Genomic DNA, 18,492 nt, shown 5'->3' with positions numbered 1-18,492 from the left:
CTGAAAAAATCTAATAAAACTCAGTCAAGATATTTTTTAAAGGATAATAATGTTCTGGGTAATGGGATAAGAGGGGAAGGCATTTTACTTTCTTCTCTGTATCATCCTGAACTTTCCATATTCTCTCCAAAAAGAATGTGAATTAAAAAAAATTTTAAGTCAAACAACAGTTTCAGAAATACTTGATGTCTGAAAATTGCTGAACATAGAATAGAATCAATGCTGTGGTTACAAGACACATAGAAGATTTATGTGTATGGACTAAGATTGGGAGAGAACAGAGATGAACAAGCCCCTTAATAAAGCAAAGTGGCATCGCAGATCATCATTTTTCCAAATTTTGTTATGAAAATATGCAATAAAAATAACTTGCAAGATTTCCATCTTTGTATAGTTAAATAAATTTGCCCTTTAGAAGTTGCTTTTTCTGAAGAAAAACTGAAGCATACTACCCTGGGAGAAACAGGAACTACACCTTTGAAAGTCTGTCACAACCACCACCTCGAGAGGAGGAAAACACACGAATATGCAAGGCCAAAGGTAAAGACCTCTGCTAGTGGGCCAATGCCAGAGGGTAACCCAGAATTGGACTAACCCTTTTTTTTTTTTTTTTTTTTTTAAATGAGAACGGCATAAGGGACCTCTCCTCTGCCTCCCCCGGGAGGGCTGGGGAGGATGCTGCAACCCTTCGATCCCGTTTGCTCCACTTCTCTGGTAGGAGACCAAGCAGTCTCTCTATAGCTCACAGAGGGTAAGGTGGGCCCCACACCTTTGTGACTGGCTGCATCAGTCAGGGCCTAGACTGGAAATCCATTTCCCTCCTAGGGAAATTCGGCCTCTGGGTCTCTCAATCCAGCTTTACTATATGAAGTCACACACCCAGTGGGTGGTTTCCTCTTATGTCTATTTTCAATGTGGTTAGAAACCAGAGAGGAGGACGGATGTGATTAGAACCTTCCAAACCCCATCAGATGGCTTTGGAATACCTCCCCTTATTTCAAAGTTCAGGCAAAAGGAAATGGGCTCTGCATTTAAAGCCAAACACAAGCATGAAGGAAAAGCAGAAATTGGCCTCTCTTGAAAAGTAAAATAATATAGGTCTAGTTAACTATTCCGTTTTCATCAATGTGTTTAGATATTTCTGTGGTAGTTCACATCACGAATGAATAAACGCCATCTAAAAGTCCTATGCAGGTTTTCTGTAGCCAACTATCCTAGTGGCTTTACAACACCAGCACGTCACTACAACGCCAAATCCCTTGTGTTCACCAATATCAGCAACACAAGTAACACAAGAGACCAAGAGAATAGGAAAAACCAAGTAAAGGAAAATAATTCTTGATTTTTTACTTTGACTTCAAACTTGGTTGACTAAGAATTTCCATCTCAGGGGCCATTGAAATGATTCTAAAGTCCGAGCAGGTGCAGATGCTATATCTACGTGCAACAGTGATACTTTCATTGGTGCTAGAAGTGCTGAACTACTGAAGTGGTCACATCACTTCCAGCTTATACCGTGTTGGGGATTTATTAACTGTGTGATTTAAGCCTCATGTCCATGTATGTGTGTGTGTGTGTATGCCTTGTCTATAGCCAACACTCCACTAGGGTAACTTAAAACAAAATAGGAATTTATTTACAATAGCAAAGATGTCAAAAATAACAGGAACAATATATAACAAATCCAAGAATTGTTTTATGAAAAAGGCAAACAATACATACACAAAAGATAAAACAAAATCCAAAAGGGCAAACTTAATTTTGACCTTATCTAAACAGCTGCAGAATGTGGCAAAATAGTTTTTCAGATATGAATTACTTAAGTAATGTTGGGCCAATTCAACACACACTTTTCAGTCCTTCTTTTTTACTTGGTGAATCTTCCTCCGAATTCTATTTACCTTTGGGGAATGTAACTTTGGGGAGGTCATACAAGATTTATGAAATACATACAGGCTATTTACATGTGTACTAAAAGATATATGTATTGGCTGACAGGCTCACATTTCAAAAGGACTAAAGTGATATGAAAGTGAAGGTATAAACTGAGTCCCATTTCACCATCACTGCTTCCTTCTGGGGTTTGGGTGCGTGTGTGTGTGTGTGTATGTGTGTCTTGTCTACTACACAAAATGAATGCACCAGTAATTTTTTAAGTTCCTCAAGTGCTCTAAAACAGCGCTTCCCAAACTTGAGCATGCATCAGAGTCACTTGGAGGAGGTGTAAAGACACAGATCACTGGGTCCCACACCCAGTTTCTGATTCAGTGAGTCTGAGGTGGGGCTGAGAATTTGCATCTTTAACAAAGTCCAGGTGATTATAATGCTGCCGCTGCTGCCAGGCTTTGAAAACCACTGCCCTGAACTATCGCCCTTTCAAGATTTCAACTGGTCAAGCTTTTCCTTCCATGAATCCTAGAATTTGTGAGAAATAAAGGAAATTGTTAATACTGAGATTCCCAGAGTACTGAGCAGTACACTATCTGACTGGTTGGCATCACAGACCAGCAAGATGTTATCTGTCAGGTGTTTTACTACAATTAAGTTTTTCAGCATGGTGTGGTTTTGCCTTCTTTATGGCTCTGGACAGTGACATTCACCATGTTTTCTTGATCGTTTACCTCAAATTTTGATTATTTAGTGTTTCAACTATTAGGGAAACACTTGTTCCAACAGTTAAATAACTGTAGGATCTCATCTTTAAAAATCAAAGATGACTCAAATCTATTTCCTTATTTTCTTCTGAGTCCTGATAACTTTTACCTAACTTCCAATTTTTATTATAACAATGATCATTCTCTAGTATGTTAGCGTCTACTAAAGCCCTCCAAACTGGGCACAAAGGGGTAACTCTAGGGCAGGGCTTCTGCTGTGGGGCTGGGCTGTGGACTGATGCTGAAATAAGTGCTCTCAAAAACCACTTTATGCATGGGAAAATTTATCTCAGGGGAATTAGAGATGCTAATAAAACAAATCCTTTATGAAGATAAAAGAAAAAATGAATTTCAAGGACATGCTCATCAAAGGACTCACCAATCACCTCTTAACTTCTCTGAAATGTTACTTGCAAATTCGCAGCACTGAAATATTATTAGTATTTAAATCCAAGTCACAAAATTCAAAGCGATCAAGCATTTCGCATTCCACTGCTGCATATAAGGAATTAAGAAATGGGGAAATGAAAATAATCCACTGCTTTTGATGTTTATTAGGTTTACAAAAACTGTACATATTTTTTTCTTAAGAAAAAGCATTAACTTAGTACTGGTATCAAATAGACTAAACATTAACAGGAAAATATTCTGATTTTTATTTTTGCACGTTATTCTCAAGTACACAATTACAATAATGTCACACATCCCTATATGATTTTCTTTTTATGTATTTTACCTTTTTTACAAAGTGTACAGAGGGAGGGACATACAATATTTAAGGATATTTCTACAGAACAATAACTTATATTATGTCCTTGTAAAAATCTGTACCTCTTTAAAACATTTAACTGAAACAACCATTTTTTTTTAGCTTTGCTAATCAAAATTGTTTTAAGAATTAAAACTAGGTTGTAACTAATGTCAGTTCATAACAATGACTACTGTTTTTTTTCTCTTTATACAGACAAATACACCTTACCATATTCACTTGACCAAACCCTTAAATACCTTTTAAAGGTTTCAATATTGTGCTTTAAAGAAAAGAACTGTGTATGATTCCAGACCATGTAAGAGAAATATAAAGTGTGTAAATTGTTGTGTTCTTTATCTTTCAGTTTATTTAAAAAAATATACATGACCAATTGATATTTTCTGTATTAATTTTTACGGATGTTTTAAAATCAATAAATTTCCAATTTCGTTTAATTGTTTTCTTTTACATTATTTCTGGGAAAAATAAAAATTAAGGGAGATTTTAAAGGTTCTCACAAAAAAACAGACAGAGCTTTCAATAGTACTGCAGGGCAATGAATCACACGATGGTTAAGTTACTCTAAAAAAAAAAAAAAAAAGCACATTATGGGGGCCAAGAGGGCAAAGGCATTCCCTATGCCTTGGCTTTGACTGGCATTCAGGATGGAGTTATACCAGCCTAAAGCACTTGATTCAGAACTGGACTAAATCAACCTAGCACTTCAGAGGCTTGCCACACACCAAATATTAGATTTCTCACCCTATAAATATAACTCTTGCATACAAATATCAACAGCAAAGATGAAAGCTAAAAACCTAATAGCACAAAGGGGATGGAACACCATGATGAACTGGCAAGGCAGCACAAGTGGGGAGAAAACTCCAAAATCTCCCATGATGTGCCAGATACTCATGTGCCGATAGCCAATTTAAGGGATCCCAAGACCTGTTTTCAGTTCTCCAAGATTCATCTTAACATAACCAAATTCTAACTAACCAAGTTCACTTTATGAATTTATGACTCTGATTCAGAACTCTCTGTTAAAAAGTGTTAACTTTCAAAGAAAAACGAAACTGTGAAAGACTTGGTGACGTTCCAAATAAGGCCTCAGATTTTCCTCATGCACTTAAAACACACACCTTTATCTTCTAATCAAAGCCAGCTTGAGAGTTAAGGTTTTGAAAGGTTGCCAGCTGTAACGAAGAAGTAACAGAGCAGGCTGAACTTGCCCAGTGTAAGTCGTAATTAGCACCCATTCTGTGGTACATGGAGCAACTACTTCCTTAGTCCCCTCACTTGGGGACACAGAATCCCTTCATGGGCTTCTCAGAGAGAACTGAGGAAGTTATGTCTGGATTCTCATTAGCTTTTCTGAAAAATATAAAGGCATGGAGCTGAAGTTATATGAAAACATTCTATCTAGAAACATCTTAACTTCTATTTTTCAGTTACCAAAGATATTTAAAAGAAAATACCTTTACTCTTTAAAAATACTAGTGTCCTTATTTTCCTTCTAATTCTTCACCTGAGTAGTCTCTCCAAAGAGCATGATTTACCAAATGCTCTCTCATGCATCCCTGCATCTTTCATGTTATTGTAAATTTAATACTTTTCATTATAGATTTTCAACAACTACTACTTGGGGTTGTGTGTATAAATATGTAAAATAAGCAATACACACAGATACATGTTATATATATGTGCATATACATAAGTCAGGGTACATTTACATATATAAAGTTGCAAAAGATCCTACAAGCCACGAATTACCTCTAGGAGATTCCAAATGCAGTCCTCATTAAGTCTCATCTGTAGCACACAACCATTCCAACACAAAGCAGCAAAGACAAAATACAACAGGATCAAGCAAAATTTTTCAATAAAGTTTTCTAAAAGTTTGCTATGCTGACAAAAGATGTAAATACTCCAAAGAAAGCACCCCCAAAAGTATATTTTGTCTGAACAAAACGAAAGGTAAACACAAACCCAGCCACTGTTCTTTACTCAGCGATGCCAGGGACACAAAAGCTCAAATGGAAACTTTGTCATGTGGTCTGAAAATATTAAAACAAGATGAGTAAATGACTCCCATGTTAGGATAATTAGACCTGACCATAAAATCTCCCATTTATATTAGTAGATGTCTCTGACGATTTTATTGTGAGAAATTTATGGGAAAAAAAAATAAGTCAACATGAGTACTTTCAGAGTTACCAATCTAAAATTACCTTAAGTTAAATGGTCTTAGAAGAGTACCATCAAGGTAAGCAAGGTAAATATTTAAATAAATATAAAACTTCTAAGATAGAAAAACTCAGTATAGAATCAGGGATTACTTTATTAAAAGCTTGCTGCTGCAACTTGCTTGTTGCTGCAACTTGCTTGTTGCTGCAACTTGCTGCTGCTTTTCCCCATTTATTAAACAAACTGAATAGAATTCAGAACACACTACTGAACAAATGGTAAAAAAAAAAAAAGTCAACTAGAAGCAATAATTCTATTTGTACACAGCATAAATCAATATACAGTATTGTATGTGAACGAGACTGTGGCTTTAAAATGAATTTTCTGCTTCAAGGCCAACATCTCTACAAAAGTCTGTAGAAGTATTGTTAGGGCAGGCCAACTTCTTTATGATGTCGCATTATGTGCTGGTTCTTTTCTGAAGGTCTTCGGAACCCTTTCTTGCAGTACTCACAACGGTGGGGATAGTCTTTCGTATGAATGGAGATAACGTGCCGTTTAAAGCCTGAGGCATCTGTAGTGCTATACTCACAGTACTCACACTGATATACTTTTCTACCACTGTGCGTCTTCATATGCTTTTTAAGCTCATTCTGTTGCCTAAATCCCTTTCTACATCTCTTACACCTAAACGGAAGATCTTTTGTGTGAACTGAGAGAATATGGCGACTTAGAACGAATGGATCTGCAATCTTAAAGTCACAATGTCTACACTGGTGCATTTTTTTACCCTTGTGGGCAGCCACATGTTTCTTCAGTTCTGAAGGCCTGTGAAAGCCTTTATCACACATATCACACTTATGGGGGTAGTCCTTTGTGTGAACTGAAATTATGTGTCGTTTCAAATCGCTTGAGTTCGAACTCTTGTGGTCGCAGTGCAAACACTGGTGTGTTTTGCTTTCTTGGTGGATAAGAGCATGTTGCTGCACCTCTTTGGTATCTGAGAAAGTCAGAAGACAAATGTCACACTTGAATGGCATCTCTTTACTATGCTTAGTTTTTACATGCGTTTTCAAGTTAGAAGAGTCTGCAGACCTATATTCGCAGTACTGGCATTGGTACGGCTTCTCCCCAGTATGGATTCGCATGTGCTTTTTGAGCTCTGATGGGTGACGAAAACCTTTACCGCACTCCACACATATATGAGGAAAGTTCTTGCTGTGGACCGCCAAAAGGTGGCGATTCAACAACCCTTGTTCAGCTGTCTCATATTCACAGAATTTACACTTGTGCATTTTGTTGGCTCCTTTTTCCTTATGCACCATTTTGTGAGTAAACAAAGCCCCAGCGTGAGAGAAATGCTTCCCACATTCGTCGCATTCGATGGCCTTCTCTGCCTTGCTGGTCAGCTTGTGGCTCTCCAGGTGGTTGTGTAAACTTATCTTCTTGTTGGTAGTGTAATCACAGTCAGTACAGCGGTACTTCTTCTTGGTAAGGTGTTCAGGATGGTTTTTCATGTGCCTTTTCAAAAAACCTCTCGACTTAAACTTTTTCCCACAAATCATGCAAGGATAGACAGTCAAGGGATGTCCATCAGGGCCAATAATTATTGCTAAGGAAGGAAAAGAAAGGAGCATGAGTGATCAAACCAAGTTCTGTTTTGGTTTCTTCAAGAATTTAAAGCATGTGTTCTGAACATTATTGGGCAAGTACTCCTATGTTAGGCTATTTGCTACTTAGCATCATTCCTTTTACAATTTTTCAACATAAGAGATACAGCAGCCTTATCAAAAAGAGAACCTGGTCTGGAAACTCCATTCAGTATGACTGTACCAACCTCACTCCCTCCAGTTTAAAAAAAAAATAAATGAATATATATGTAACTTCTACCAACTAGTGACTGCAGCTGTATCAACTGAGAAATTGGTGGGAAATTATTGATAAAAACAAAGTTTCATAATCACAGTTTCTGCTTTGGTTATTCTAACAATATAACTTATGTCAATTTAAATATGTCTACAGAATTTTAATATGCAAATCAGCATACAAGAATAGACAAGAATATGTCACAAGAACTGAAGTACTTGCCTTGCTGCTCTGTAAAGTATTCCTGCTTTATGCTGACATAATCAGATTCTTTAAATATATTTGGTTTTTAAAAAGAGTTAACGCTTCCAACATCTTTGAGGGATTTCTTCTCATATCCACATAAAAATCACCCGAGTTTTGAATTTTTTCATCCATGTTTTACCCGCTCCCCCTTTTTTCTTTTTTTAATCCAAGGAAATCATTCATGAATATCACTGAATTCTTAAAATTATATTTTCAAATTCAATACACAAAAGCTCTATGTGGTCTAGCAGCTAAAATGTCATCACAACACCTTTGGGGATACACACTAGAGTTTCATCTGAGAGCTCGCAAAGCACGCTGCGCTGTGGAACTCATGTGCCCTCACCTGTTTGGTACTGCCTGGAATCAGGTCTTCTCCTTTTCTTTGGTTTTTGTTTAGCCAGTCTGCCAAGCCCAGCAGACTCATCTATGTGCAAGAGGGCACTTGCAGTGCCATTCCGGTTTTCAATTCCATCAGAATTATTACCTAACAATGCGCATTAAAAAACAAAATTATACAGTATTATAAATTATAAAGAATTAGGGACTCTTTATTAACTATAACAACGAAAGTTAGCCATGATACTCATGAATGACAGAAATTCCCCATTCTAGGTAATGGGTTTTATGACCACATTTATTATGGCAAGACCATAGGAAATGCCTAGCTTCCAAATCTAAAAAACACATGTCAGCATTTTGCCCCATGGCCATGGACTCCCTTGTTGTCTCCCAAAATTGTAAAGTCATGGGCCACATATAATCAAGATGAAAAGTTTCAGCTTGAAAGCCTGTGTACTTCTTGCAGTACTTCCTTCTACGTAATATACACATGAAGGAAATTCCTGTTAAAAATAAAGACAAAAAGTAGACTTTATAATCTTCCTCTACTCTTATGCAAATCAAATAACCCTTACAGGGTACTGGTATTTCAGATTTCTGAAACCTAAGACCACAGAAACCGTTTTCAATCATGAATTCATGTTCAAGAACCAATTCAATCCCAAGAGCTGCAACGCGACTTACCGTAAGCTGCTGCCCATGCTATTGGCATGAAAGTTTTGATTTCATTGTCATCGATTTGCTGTTCATGTGCAGCAGCGGCTGCCGCTGCGGCAGCAGCATCCTCCTCTCCTACAATCACTTCCATATAAACTTCGTCTGCAATTTCTGCAACATCTGAGTAGAAAATTATAGAAACTTGTGTGACCAGGTTTACAGAGATCACAGGAAAAGATATTTTCACTTGAATTCAGTTAATAGACAAGTAGAAAGAAGGTTCACATGTTATATACCTAGAACATAGCTTTCACGTAGTAAGCACTCAATAAATATTTACTGAATGAATCTTACATTTCTTGGCTTTTCCCATAATGTGCTTTTTTAATAATCTTATTTTCCATATTCTTTTCCATTATGGTTTATTATAGGATACTGAATATAGTTCCTTAATTTGTTTTTAAAGCAACATTCTAAGCACACATAATAAGTCATTGATGCTTCCCTTGAAATACAGCAGAATAATAATCTCTACAATAATCCTACTTGTTTCCTTCAGATACTGGCCATATTTTTTTAAAAAAGAAAAAAAAATAGAGCTACAGGAACATAAAATTCTCTCCCACAAAAAGGCCACCTACTTACTTAAATCTTCATCTTCTTGCTGAGAGTCGTTGACAGTCATATAAACCATCTTTTCCCTTGGCACACGAATACTGCTATTTTGATCAAGTAGTTCAACTCCATGATCATTCTCAGGCTCACTCTCCACAATGTCTACAGTGCCACCTATCAGACAAGATGAAGGCTCCAAGAATTTATGTGAAGACTTCATTTCCACCTGTTTCACTTACTACATTTTACATACTTTTCTACTGCTATATTGGAACCCTTGCTTAAAATGTTATCTTCAGAAAAGATTACAAATATTCTCAGTCTAAACCACCAAAAAATAATTAGGTTGAAGTGTTTGATCAGGAGGTATACTATGCTGAAGGTTTCCTCTTACCTAAGTCATCCTCTCCAGGGTCAGCTTTAAAAATGTACACCTTGATGACTTCAGGGCAAGTGCCATCCACTTTACAAGGATCGATTTCCGACTCTGCATCCATGGTCATCCCAGAGGAACCATCGTGTTCTATTTTGCCAGCATCATCCACTAAAAAGGCAGGAAATACATGACAAATAATAATAGCAGATATTTAAATAAAAGTTACCATTTTCAAAAGCCCTTTTTACAAATATAATCTCTAACTTGATTCACATAAAATTGGATGATTTTACCTAAACAAGTACACATGCAGCACATGGTGAGAAATGTGGCTGACTGCTAAGCTAAAGCCAGGTCACAGAGGGCTTTGTACAACCAGGCAGAGGGGCTCATGCTTGACCCTGGTAGGCAGGAGGTTTTTCAGTCTGGTCAGGTGTCACAACCTCTCAGGGAACTTAAAAACACAGGCCCTCGCCAAGCAGTTCTACAGAATCAGAATTAGCAGGGGTGGGGCCTGATAGACAGATTTAAAGGAACCCTGCCCCAGGGATTCTGATCAGCAGTTTGAGAACTTCTGCTGTAGGTGGTGGGAGACTCTTAGGCAGAGCAGTGACAAGGTCAGATCACCATTTCTGCTACACCATGCTGGCCTTGAGAAAGGTGGATTCAAAGGGATCAAAACATAAAGCAGAGATATCAGTTTTGAGTCTACTGCAATAATGCAGGTAACAGGTGACAAGGCCTCAAAAATTAGGACAGAGGTAGTATGGATGGGGAAGAGGGCTACACTTGAGTCGTATCTTAGGACTGAAATCGCAGAACCTGGTGCCCAACTGAAAACTGAACATGACAAAAGGAGCCAAGGATAACCATGGGGTTTCTGATATGGGTGACTGAATGACTGGAGGAAGAAATGGAAGGAAATTAGAGAAAGTATCTCTCTTCTGCATGTTTAATTAATTAACTTAAGGTCCAAGGGTAACATCCCTAAAAGCTCTAAGAGCCAGTACCTGTCCCTATCCCTCTGTGATCACAGAACTTTTTGCTTGTTTCTCGCAGAGTATACGATTCACTGTGTTGTCACTAGGGGTGTGTTGCCTCCATCTTTCCCACTGATAGAGCAGAATCTGTATTTTAATTATTCAGTCTTTTAAGACAGAGTCTGGTGATAGCAGACACTCAGAATACTGATGAATCAATGATTCAAGGAATGACTGAGATGTGAAGTCAGCTGCTCGATACTCAAATCTGAAAGCTGAAGGCTGACCCACAGATTTGGGAGCCATCGGTTCCATGTTAACTAAGCCTTGGGATCACAATGAGAAACTGCAGTGTGAGGAAAGAGTGGGCTAAGGATATCCTAGGGAATGTCATGGTTTAAGGGAGGGACAAGAAGAAGAGTTCACAAAGGAACCTGAGAAGGGAAAGCTGGACAGGTTGGTGGAAGGTCATAAAGGAAGCTAGGGAGTCAGAAGTTCCAAGAATCCTAGTAAGGCCCATGGCAATAATGCAGCATGCACCCAAGTCAAAGGGGAATGTCTGCACTGACAACAGTAACCTGGAAGTCACTGGTGTTCCTGCTGAAGAGCAGTATAGTGAAGGCTATATAGGGTCAGATTAGAGGGGTTGAGGATTCAATGGAAGGTGTGAATTTCTTCAAAAAGTCCAATTTAAAAATGGAGAACAAAGGGTAGAAACTAGAATGCATTGCAGGATCAAGGACTTTTCTGTTTAATTGATTAAAAATACTCAAGCATGCTCAGTCTGTGAGAGAAAATACAATAAAAAGTGAGAGGCTGAAGCCAGAGAACCTGGTGAAATTTTGGGATCAAGATCTCAGAAGAACAGAGAGAAGATGAAACAAGGCATAAAGATGAAGGGATTTTCCTTAAATAGGAGGAGAAATACGCTATCCTTCTGAGACCTGAGAAGTTAAACATGGATGAGAATGAAGCTTATGTTGTGTTTAGAGAAGGGAAAGGAAGACTGTAATGCACAAAGTTGGAAGAATTCATGGCTGGTGGCTTCAACTGTGGATATGAAACAGGAGGTAAGGGCCTTGGTCACCAGTAAGAGAATGGCAGATGGGTTAAGAGCTTGAGAAGCTAGAGAAAATGAGCTGATCCAGGACAAGCTTACCGATATGAAGGTTCAAAGAGACCAGCTGGTTAAATTCTCTGTGGTTTTTAAGAACTAAGAGAGGTTCCCTGAACTGAATATAACTACCTAAATTCAAGTATCTTGACTATGCTTTATAAAAATGACTTGTACAGGGAAAGAATCGACATTATGTCCTTATTTCTGGCCTGATGTGTACTTACCCTTTTTCAAAGCTAAATATTTCTATGACATACCCAGCTGACAGGGCCACTGTTATTTTCTTAAAGGTGGCTTTGGAACTTCAAACTGAGATGCCATTAGAAGGCTGAAGATCTCACCAAACTAGCAGGAGAGTCCTGAATAAATCTGTACGTCTTCAGAGAACTCATCTCTGAATAGTTTGGTATTGTTGATGAAGCTTGGCCTCTTTTGGCAAGGTTTGTCAAAACTGATTCTAACATGTACTGGAAAATCAAATGTCCTTGTGTTTACAAAGAACAAAGTCAGGCTAGCTGTTTTTGCATATGTTGAGTTTGTTGGTACTCATAAGATAAAACCTCTGATGACCAAAATCCAATCATTGTGGAGCTTGCAAAATGTCACGCATTTACCTGTAACTTAGAGTAAGACATTTGTTTGCTTTCATACATGTGTGGGAAACACATCTGAAATATACAGACTTACCAAAGCCTAGCAAAGCTATTCTATTATTAGACAAAAGTAGAATTCACCTTCAGATTTTCACCTTGAGAATGTGTCCCACTAACTCAACCTATGAAATTATTCTGAATATGAAATATTACAGAAGTGATTTGTTTTTTAAAAAAAAAAACATTTTGGTGGTCCTGTTAAGTACTAAAAATTTCACTGTGATTTTAAAGTTACCATTAAAAATGAATTTCTAAAAACAGACAAAGAAGGCTTTGATAAAACTGAGTCATCATACTTATGATTTCTGCATAAGTGCCTTTTTCTAATGCTGTAATGAAGAACTAAAGCTTCAGAATAAGGCCTCTCCAAAATAGAAGAGCATAATTTCTGGAAATTAAGGCCACCTCTAATAATAACTACCATTTGCATAGCATTTTGCAATTTCCTTAGCATTTCTATGTACTTTTCAATTTCCTTAGCATTTCTATGTACTTTTATTTCATTTGATTCTTACCTTTTCCAGATAAAGAAAGGAAAGCTCTGAGATGATACGTGATTTGCCCAGTCAGTAAATAAGTGAGGGGTGGGAGAGAGAGTGAAGAGGTACCTGTCTTTAGAACTCAGACTTCTATTTTCATCTTTTGATTTTTGAAGAAATATATGTTCACTGTATAAAATTTAGTATTAAAAAAATCACCAATAGTCTCACTAACCAGATATTGCATCATTAGGTAGTAAATTTTCTTCTCAGTTTTTTCTATTTAAAAAACGAAAATTGGCATCACAGTTTCCTCAAGCCTTATGTAATAATCATCTTTACATCTCATCTGGTATTTTAAACTTGAAAGCTGAAGAAAATTTGGTTTATCAACGATCTCATTAGCAATAGCAAAACTATAGCAAAATACAGGCGTACCATAATCTTAAGTTACATTTTCTCAGAACTTTGTAGAGATTGTTCCACTGTCTTCTAGCACTGAGTATTTCTGTGTGGATGTCCCTATAATACTTTATCCCCAAAGTTCACTAAACATCACTGTGATTATGACTTAGTGGTTTTATCATTCTGTTAACTTCTTGAAAGAAATATTCAATCTTTATTTCAGGAAAGTTCCTTGAAGAGTCCAATCTTTATTTCAGAAAAATTTCTTCCATTATAAATATTTTTCTAATTCATCAGTTATTCCCTTCTGGAATTTCACTTATGTGCATTTGTCTCCTTTATCTGTCTCCCATATCTATCCATCTTCTCCATAATCATTTATATCTTTTTTTAACCATTTCATTTTTGTGATTTTCTAAAGCCAGGTGTCCCTCTGCCCCCGGTTATATATACTGAGGCATATTTATGCTTATAGTTGTTTCTGTGGTAGCTTTTATCTTGATCATATTTTTACTTTTCAATTTATTTCTGAATTCTGTCAGTTTGTTTTCTGCCTCTATTGTCTTGTAATACATTTTTTGAACCTTTGTATCTCTTCTCTGAGTTTTTTTTTTTTGTTTTTTTTTTTGCGGTACACGGGCCTCTCACTGTTGCGGCCTCTCCCGTTGCGGAGCACGGGCTCCAGACGCGCAGGCTCAGTGGCCATGGCTCCCGGGCCCAGCCGCTCAGCGGCATGTGGGATCTTCCCGGACCAGGGCATGAACCCGCATTCCCTGCATCGGCAGGCAGACTCTCAACCACTGCGCCACCAAGGAAGCCCTCTTCTCTGAGTTTTAAGAGATCATGTTTGCAATTTCACTGAGCCTTCAGGTCAGTGCTAACCAAGAGAACTTTCTGCGATGATGGAAATGTTCCATATATCTGCACTAGCCACATGTGACTACTGAGCACTTGAAGTGTGGTTGGCGCAATTTAGAAACTATATATTTAATTCATCTTGCAATATATTGATATTAAATAAAATAATATTTCAGAGAGCTGAAGAACATGAATCTTCAAAGGGCTCACTATGCATGATAACACAACACATGAAAAAAGACCCACAGGACTTCCCTGGTGGTCCAGTGAGTAAGACTCCGTGCTCCCAATGCAGGGGGCCTGGGTTTGATCCCTGGTCTGGGAACTAGATCCCACATGCCGCAACGAAGATCCCATGTGCTGCAACTAAGACCCGGCGCAACCAAATAAATAAATATTTAAAAAAGAAAAGAAAAAAGACCCACACCTAACTAAACAAAACCCTATGATATTTCAGACCAACAGGGATAAAGAGATGATCTTTAAAACTTTCAGAAGAAAAAGAAACATCTACAAAGCAATGAGAATCAAAATGGCATCAGGCTTCTAAACCAATTGCTGGATGACAGTGAAACATGCCATCACAAATTCTCAGGGAAAATTCACTTCAACCTAGACTTCCGTACCTAACCAAGTTATCAATCAACTTAAAGGGTAGAAAAGAAAAAATACTTTTAGTATACAAATCTAGACTCCTTAGGAAGTTATTTCAATATGTGGCCCAGTAAAATAAGGGAGTAAATCAAGGAAGAACATGGCACAGGGATCCAGAAAACACTGGACTAGTCTCAGGAAATGATAAAAGGAAAATTTTAGAAAACTGTCTGCATTATAGTAAACCTAAAACGCAACTAATCCAGAATGGATCAGAAAGACAGAAAGCTTCAAGAGGGGAGTCACTGGAAAAAGGAGAAGTCAAAGAAAAAAACTGGACAGAAAAGTAAGTCAAACTTGATAGTGTATTTCTTAGAAGGCACAAACAATTAAGAAAGAAAACCCGTGCTATAAGGGCATAATCAGTCTCAATGACAAAGTCTAATTAAGCTTGAAGTCTTTATATGACCAGTACCCACAAGGAGGACATGGATCAGTCAGTAAATCCCAGCATTTCAGAACCGGAAGCTACCTGATAGATCTTGAAACAGATTATTTTCTTAATTTGAAAGAAAAATAAAGATGATTTTACTTCCTAAATAAGTTACTTCAAGGGACAGCCTGAATATACGTATCTTTTCTAAAGGTTTAACAAGAGTGCCAGGTTATAAATGTTAGGATTGATGTTTAGGTGGGAAACCAAGCCTTTTCATAAAACCGTACCTCAGTATTGCTGCTGAAGAGAGAATTTGGTTCTCTGAACCAAGAGTCTATTCTAACTTACTCTGATGAGTCCAACAGTCATCTTACTACCTAATCACTTCAATTTTTTTTTTTAACCTCTAAACCAAAATCCAATCAAAAGAAAAACTATGGAATAAAAACTTGGTATTCGGGCTTCCCTGGTGGTGCAGTGGTTGAGAGTCCACCTGCCAATGCAGGGCACACTGGTTCATGCCCCGGTCCGGGAAGATCCCACATGCCGCGGAGCGGCTGGGCCCGTGAGCCATGGCCGCTGAGGCTGTGCGTCCAGAGCCTGTGCTCCGCAACGGGAGAGGCCACACCAGTGAGAGGCCCATGTACCACAAAACAAACAAACAAACAAAAAAACTTGGTATTCGACATCCTTAGGGTTCCGGTGTGGGCGGGTGGTATTGGAGAGTGAAGACACCATGGATGGGTAGTTCCTCCTAAAAGGATACCTAAGCTCACGATCATCTGTTATGTCCCAGACACTGTGGTGGGTAGTTTCGCTATATTTTATCATGAAATCAATGACAACAACCCCAGGACTTAAGTGTTTTATCTCCATTTTACAGATGTGAAACCGGAGCACCTAAAAGACTAACATGCAAGAAGCATTCTGCCAAGGCAGCAAGTGCTCTAGTAGATAAACACATTTAAAAGATCACTTTTAGGGCTTCCCTGGTGGCGCAGTGGTTGGGAGTCCGCCTGCCGATGCAGGGGACGCAGGCTCGTGCCCCGGTCCGGGAAGATCCCACATGCTGCGCTCGGAGCAGCTGGGCCCGTGAGCCATGGCCACTGAGCCTGCGCGTCGGAGCCTGCGCGTCCGGAGCCTGTGCTCCGCAACGGGTAAGGCCACAACAGTGGGAGGCCTGCGTACAGGAAAAAAGATCACTTTTAGACCTCCCACTCTTACCTTCCTCCTCAAGAACCCTCCTTCTGAGGTTAAAATTTCATCTTAATTTTATTATATAGCCTATAAAAGATTTGAAAGAATTGGTTATAATCTAATCTCCTTTAATTCTTGAAACTTTCCTAGACGGGTTCAAAGGCTTAATGAAATTAGTCTTATTCTGTAGACAGGGATTAATGCAACAGAGACATTCAAGTGCCTAAGTTACAGTGATCTCCAGCATGGTGTCAGAGATATAATTAATGAAAAATATTTGCCAAATTGCACTGAATTGGTCTAAGACCCCTAGTTAATTAAGAACTAGTTAAGCAAGAACTGACTTCTTAACCAATTCAGGGGGAAAAGGAATGACTATTACAATCCCACCCTCTGCCTGCCTTTACCCCAAAATCCCCTGATGGGACTACAGGAAGGTCTTGAATGAAGCCAGTCCAGAGTTAGTCTTGCTAGCCCAGTGGATGCCACCAACAGAGATACTCTGTGTGGATAACACCAATGGCCAGTAGTTACTGACAGGCATGCTTTGTGCTGGATGCCTGGTGCGCATGACCTCTAATTCTCACAACCACTCTGTAGGTCAGGTAGTATTACTGCCTTTGCACAAATAAGGAAACTAAGGCCAAAGTGAAGTCAGTAACTTGCTGAGAAGCAGGAATGGCATCCAAGTTGAAGGCTGGCTGACTCTAAGCTACAGGTGCTATTTCCATACACCATGTTGCTTCTCTAGGATCCCTATGAAAGGACAGCCATGTTCTCTCTCTCCCTCTTTCCTCTCTCCTCCTCTCTCTCCACTGACCAACTCCATTATCCCACCAAGTAATCAGAGATCTGTTCCAAGGGCAAAAGCTATCAGACAATTTTTATCTAGGCCTCAAGCAGATAAACAGTAAATATGAATCACAAGGCCAATGTGAAGCTCCAACTGCTTCTAAGACTTGCAAGATGTAGACTTTTTAACACAATCTTGTTGTGGGGAGAGGGAAGGACTACAACATCTTTACCTTATTTGAGCACTTTATTCTTAGTATAAATCTGACATCCTGATTGGACGTTAAGTTGAGAGCTTAATTCACTAATTTTAGTGTTGATTTCTAAATAAATTTCAGAATGCGTAAAGACAATAATTTTAGATGGATTAACACAAACCTTTTTGAATTTTACCAGAACAAGCTAGACATCTTCTCTAAAATAGTCTTAGTTCAATAAATAAGACTTCTCTCACATTTCAGAAATATTCCCATGTGGATATGTATTTTTTAAATTCTAAAATTTTATTGTGGTTTATCAAATGGTTTAAGGATGAAAACTGATAGAGTGCATATATTAAAAAAATGGTAAGACACATACACATGCAACAATCAGCCCACAGAACAAAGGAATAAACAAATATTTAACCATGTCTCCTATACTAATAGCCCCTAGAATCAATAAACAAGTCATTAGATTGTACTAATCCTCAGAGTTTATGCATTAAACATATAGAGATTTGGATTTATTTATCATTCATTCCCCGAACAACTTTTTATTGGATGTCTACACTATGACAAAAGTTGTGCTTAATTAGGAGCTAACATCAGATCAACTGGTCAAAACACCTAAACTAGAAGGCCAGGGCCACCACACACTGCATCCGCGGGGTGCTGCTGACACTGTAGCTGTACAGTAGACAGCGGCAGGCAGCAACCATGTATACAGACCCTCAGCTTGTCTAATGTGCTCTGCTTCTAGTGATGGTTTTACCATCTGCCCAGCTGCACAAGCCAGTAGCCTGAGAGGGAGCTTCAAACCCTCCCTCTTCCTCAACCCTAAATTTAATCCAAATCCTACTTTCTAAGTATGTCATGAAGCAGTTTCCGTCAAACTCTACTGATAGAACCTTATTTCAAACCATCATCATCTGTTCCTCAGCTGGACTACTACAACCTCCTCCCATAGCGTGCCTTTTTGGTTTCTGATTTTACTCTTACCTTGTCTGCTCTCGACAGCGCCGTTAAGGTTACTTTTCTGAACTGTAAATCTAATCACGTTACTATTAATCTGCTTACAACCCTCTAA

The 18,492-nt window shown here is 38.4% G+C and overlaps 1 protein-coding gene across 9 annotated transcripts in view; it reads right to left on the bottom strand.

Annotated features, from left to right (window-relative positions):
• Window positions 1-1,511: 1,511 nt before the first annotated feature.
• The window catches only part of ZFX (zinc finger protein X-linked), a 191,761-nt gene continuing 174,780 nt past the window's right edge, over window positions 1,512-18,492 (bottom strand). For all 9 annotated transcript variants that reach the window (XM_079909706.1, XM_079909705.1, XM_079909709.1 and 6 more), the window contains 5 exons: window positions 9,713-9,862; window positions 9,349-9,492; window positions 8,731-8,883; window positions 8,051-8,191; window positions 1,512-7,204 (listed from right to left, as the gene is read on the bottom strand). In XM_079909706.1, coding sequence (XP_079765832.1) covers window positions 6,021-7,204; window positions 8,051-8,191; window positions 8,731-8,883; window positions 9,349-9,492; window positions 9,713-9,862 — 1,772 coding nt within the window. In that variant the 3' untranslated portion in view covers window positions 1,512-6,020. The remainder of the gene's footprint in view (window positions 7,205-8,050; window positions 8,192-8,730; window positions 8,884-9,348; window positions 9,493-9,712; window positions 9,863-18,492) is intronic.

Source organism: Stenella coeruleoalba, assembly GCF_951394435.1.
Source record: "Stenella coeruleoalba genome assembly, chromosome: X".
Lineage (NCBI taxonomy): Eukaryota > Metazoa > Chordata > Mammalia > Artiodactyla > Delphinidae > Stenella > Stenella coeruleoalba.
This window is presented reverse-complemented; position numbering and strand designations above follow the sequence as displayed.